General features: G+C 28.5%; 1 protein-coding gene across 1 annotated transcript; it reads left to right on the forward strand.

The window, feature by feature from the left end:
* Positions 1–3,466: 3,466 nt before the first annotated feature.
* Positions 3,467–4,914, forward strand: LOC124911479 (3-ketoacyl-CoA synthase 20-like). Its single transcript, XM_047451973.1, has 2 exons — positions 3,467–4,023; positions 4,093–4,914. Exons 1-2 carry the CDS (start codon positions 3,469–3,471, stop codon positions 4,888–4,890), a joined length of 1,353 nt encoding a protein of 450 aa, XP_047307929.1. The 5' UTR covers positions 3,467–3,468; the 3' UTR covers positions 4,891–4,914.
* Positions 4,915–5,524: the final 610 nt, after the last annotated feature.

Here is a 5,524-nt window from a genome sequence, read left to right on the forward strand (position 1 = left end):
ACAGAACTATTTTTAATAAAAAATTGTATATATTAAATTAAAAATTACTAAACATTTATCACCCATACATCACTATAATTTGTATAAATAGCCTCTCTATGATTAAATATATTATCTTATTATTTAAATAATTATACAATCAACTTTAATATTAAATTTAAACAAAATTTTGTCATTTAAATTTAAGTGTCATACTTTATTTTGAATAATATATAATTAAATTTTAAACTAGCTAAAGTGATAAAAATAATGTCACTACATATTACAAATTATATTCTCACTTACAATGTATTATAATTAAAAAAATATACCATTATCATTGAACGAATTTAAATAAAACAAAAAATAAATCATAAGACACATATATTCAAATTTTAAAATTTATTTGAATTTGAACTCAGTCTACTTTAAAATATAAAATTTTAATCATTAGATAATTTAAAATATTAATTTATGTTTATAATTTTGTGTATAATATATTAATGGATACTCTCACATAAAATTTAAATTAAAAATGCATAGTTTGATAATCAATAATTAAGTATAATGATATATATAATAGATTTGATGAAAATATTATTGAAACTCTTCAAATTTTTGGCCTGGTTCGGTTTGAGTTTTTAAAATAATTCAAACAAAATTAAACATTTATTTGACTCCCTTCTATCCATCACATTACTTAAATCATTAATTAAAATACTAAAATACGTTATATTTTAAATTATTATTTAATTATATATATATATATATATATATTAAGTTTTTTTTATAAAAAATAATCACCACCTTCTAAAAAATCATCAATAATGATTATTTTTTCTCCTTTAAATTTGTTAAATAACCCAAATCCAAACAAACTCTTAACAAAATATTAGTTTTAGCAAAAATCTTAAGCTTATTATTATTTTATTTGTTGCTTTCAGATTTGAATGAGGACAAACATTATTGGTACGAGTACTTTGAGTAGCTTAAATTTCTCCATGTGGAAAGTATAAAAACAGCTGGAAATAGGGGTACAACATTTAAAAATTAAACAATTTAAAATATATATAACATTTTAACTTCTATTGAATTAATGATTTAAATCACTCAAATAGAAAATGTATAAATGTTACATAGATTTGGCTATAAACCAAATAGAATATTGGCGATTGGAGAAATTAGTTAAAGACATAATGATATTAATGGTATTGAGAATATGAAAATTGTAACGCCTCATGTATAAAATATAAACTATTGTTCAAATCTTGTTACACATTTAAAAATTATATATATATATATATATTTGATTAACAAAGTCTAACATAATTTTACATTGATCAAATATATGTTTAGATAAATTATAAAATATTACAAATAAAAGAAAAAATAATCGAAGGGTTGTTAATTTGTTATAGAGATTATTTTATTTTATTTTGGAAAAATAAGTATTTATAAAAAATGGTTCCAAAAGTTGATATCCAAATATTGTTTTGAAAATGTTGTTTTTATATATAATTTGTGAGTTTGTCATTCAACTCATCTATTTTTTGTGTTTTGGACAAGAAAACACCCGTTTGTAGGATCATGAAGCATTAACGACAGTAACTTTTACATTTTTTATTTTCAATCTATCGTCTTTGTAACTCAATTTTGTTTATTTTGTAAGATTTTTTTTTCCATGGTTGACTCCTAGAATATTTAACCCAAGAGTTTTTTTTGTGTGGTTGATGCTTAGATATTAACTAGTCATACCATACAAATACATAATAAAATATTTTACCTACAAAAATTAGTTATAAAATATAAGGGAAAAGAATTTAACCATGATAATTGTTTTTGTAGTTAAAATCTTTTATTTTAAAAAATAAATAGAAATGATTTTAACCACGAGATGGATTTAAATTTGGAACTTTATGATTTCTCGCCTTTGATGATTTTTTTTTCTAATTAATACTCATCATTAACTCAATAAATATCATTACTTGAATTATTTGTTTATTTATATATTTGATTATAGTTCACCAATTTGTCAAATATATTTTATTCTTGTTGAAAAATAATTATTCTTAGTTATTTTTCAACAAAAATAAAATAACTAAATATTTTATTACGTGTCATCATATCACTAGAAAATTTGTTAATTTTTCAGCGAATCAGATTGTGGTCACGTAATCCTCTCCTAATTTCTCTTCCCCAATCATTTCTTTTTTAAAATATAATAAAGAATAAAGTAAAAGACTTATTATGTAAGCCTTGTTTCATAAATATTATTTAAATAATTTATAAATAATATATAATTCATACATATATTCATTAATTAGTTAAATCAATTAATTTATTAATCAAAATATTTTTCTTCTTTTTAAAAATAAATATATTAACTTTTTTTTCCATCAAATAAGTCAACCTTTGTAACTTATACTAAACATAATTATTTAAATAACTTATTTGAGTTATTTACCTAAACTAAATATATAGTAATATGATTTTATTTTAGTTGGTTGATTGCTAATTTCATTTTTATTTATTTTTGTACTTTAATTTTATGTCCGTGTGCGTTTTTTAGGTCAATTGTGGATTTTCCATGGCTATCGTGTTGATTTCGAGTAAATTGTTGTAAACTCAATTTCAGCTCTCGTACTCTTTTATACCTCGCGGATTTTTTTAATTTATAGCGTAATCCATTTATCAAAAAAATAAAAATAATATAGTAATATAAACTTTGAGATTAAGAAACTAAAAAGAGGTAGCAAAGTTTGGGAATTTTCATCTGGAATATCACAATTTTTCTAGAATTTAGAACTTGAAACTTGAAGTAGTTTTGGATCTAACTCATTAATTAATTACAATTCATACAATTAACATGTAACACTTTTAATTTTAATAATTTGAATATTTTATCGTGAATCGTATAATCGTTTATGTATAAAAAATGTTTGAGATAATAATTGATCTGATTTTGCCACATAAAATTGTAAAATTCTAAAACCCAAAAAAGAGTGAAGGAATATTAATTGGATACCAATCCTAATAAGATGCAATGTATATTCCAAGCTTTGGAATTTCATTTTGCCACTTATTCCTCTTATTTAATTACTTTTTGTTAAACGGCAAGATCAATTAAATAAACAAAAAGTGTTGCTGCGAAAATATCAATCTTGTGCTGGATCTTTTGCATTTGTCTGTCAAGACTCAAGAATCCATGTCGATGCTGACTTTTGAAATCAATTTAATATCGATATTCAAAGTCTAGATAATAAATTTAAATTTGTTGGATCCACATTCAAATTTAAATTTTAAGTACAAAGTGAATGTAGACTTCAATATGTTAAAAAAAATGAATTTAACTTTGTGTGTGCTAAATGATAATTTAATTACATTTCATTTATAGTTGAGATATACTGTATATCAGTATATATGTATGTATTGGATGGTCATAAAACACACACAGACTACAAGCAAGAAGTGCAATACACATAAAGATCCATGGAGGAGAAAAACTTCATTTGGGCTAGCCTATTTTTCTCTATAATTTTAATCACAATCATCCATGGATGGATTACAAGAAACCCTTGTACAAAAGTCTACCTTGTGGACTTCGCATGCCACAAGCCACCAGTTTCTCAGACCATCTCAAGAGCCCAATCCTTGGCTCGAGCTAGATGGTACTGGAAAACCCTGAAACCAGAGACTTTAGAATTTTTCATCACCACCATTGAGCGGTGTGGTTTAGGCGACTCAACTTACGTGCCTGAAGGGTTTCTAACCGATCCACTCGACTTGAGCATGGCCGCAGCCAGGCGAGAGGTGGAACATGTCATATTTGGGACTGTTGATAGCCTCCTGGCGAAGACTAAAATAAATTGCCAGGATATTGGGATCTTGGTGGTTAACTGCTGCCTTTTTAACCCTATCCCATCTCTCTCGTCCATGATAGTGAATCATTACAAGCTTAAAGATGATATTTGCAGTTATAGCCTTAGTGGGATGGGTTGCTCTGCTAGCCTTCGCGCCATAGAGCTTGCCAAACAGCTCCTTCAGGTACAAGTTTTAATTTTTTTAAATTTTTTTCTACGACTCATGATTAATCACGAGTCATGACATATATAGGTGCACCCTAACTCGAATGCGCTGGTGGTTAGCACGGAGAGTTTGACCCAACACACATATACAGGAAACGACCGGTCCAAGTTCATAATCAACAGCCTATTCCGTGTAGGTGGTGCCGCCATGCTTTTATCTAACCGCCCGCCTAACCATCATGATGGCTTGCCCAAGTACGAGCTAATCCAGGCCGTCCATACCCACATGGCTGGCAGCTCATACAGTTCGTACCGGTGCATCTACATGGATGAAGACGATGAAGGGAAGACTGGTGTGAGCGTCGGGAAGGACTTACTCGGGGTGGGAGACAAAGCCATAAGATCCAACATCACAAAGTTGGCTCGGCTTATTCTCCCATTAAAGGAAAAGTTCCTATACATGTCCGGCTTCTGTTCTAAGCCGGACTTGAAGAGGGCGTTTGAACATTTCTTGCCGCATGTGGGAGGTAAGCCGTTGTTGGATGACTTGCAAGAGAGCTTAGGGATAAGCGATGAAGGAATGGAACCTTCTAGAATGACTCTCCATAGGTATGGGAATGTTTCGAGTAGTAGTGTGTGGTATGAGTTTGCTTATTTGGAAGCTAAGGGTCGGGTGAAGAAAGGAGATCGGGTTTGGCAGATCGCATTTGGTTCGGGGTTTAAGTGTAGTAGCGTGGTTTGGAAAGCCTTGAAGAGCGTTGGATTGGATGATGAGATGTTCATGAATCCTTGGAAAGATGAGATTGAAGGATTTCCGGTGGAGACGAACAACTTCGGTAGTTTCTCTTTTTACTTGCGTCCTTCTGAAGATTTCGTTGATGCTTAATGAAAGCAAAAGTAATAGAGTGAATTTGTTCTTTAATTAAGTTTGTGATTGAGTGAGTTGCTAACCGTTGTTTGTCATAATTCTAGTTAAAATCTATTTCATTAGACTTAATAAATTATTTCTCTTTGTTGAATATGATTATTTCCCATTCCATTATTGTTGAAAAATATTTGGGAAATTAGCGACATAAATAGTAAGTAGTAAATCGTGGGTAACAATATAATAGTTGAAATTTCCTTGGAGCTATTGGTTTATTAAATATGATACTCAACAATACGGCAAGCAATAGTAGTAAATTTTAAAGAGAAAGTGTAAAGTAGTACGGTAGTGTTGGGATGGTAGTGTTGGGATTCAAGTTGGTATGGATTTTATTTAGGTCCACATTTATAGTCAATTCTTACAAATTTGTGTGTCACATTGATTATAGATTTTTTTAATAAAATAATTAGTGCAAGTCACAATATTTTGGTAAAAGTACAATATTATATTCAACCCACACTATACCCAAACCTAAAATGGATTTTTCCAGTTCAACCTACACCTAAACCAAAACTGATAATGAGTTTATCGATCTCTTCCATACATTTTTGTGTAGTTACTATTCAAATACTCAACTTTAAAAAAAATAGTCTTC

Source organism: Impatiens glandulifera, chromosome 1 (assembly GCF_907164915.1).
Source record: "Impatiens glandulifera chromosome 1, dImpGla2.1, whole genome shotgun sequence".
In the NCBI taxonomy this organism is placed as follows: domain Eukaryota; kingdom Viridiplantae; phylum Streptophyta; class Magnoliopsida; order Ericales; family Balsaminaceae; genus Impatiens; species Impatiens glandulifera.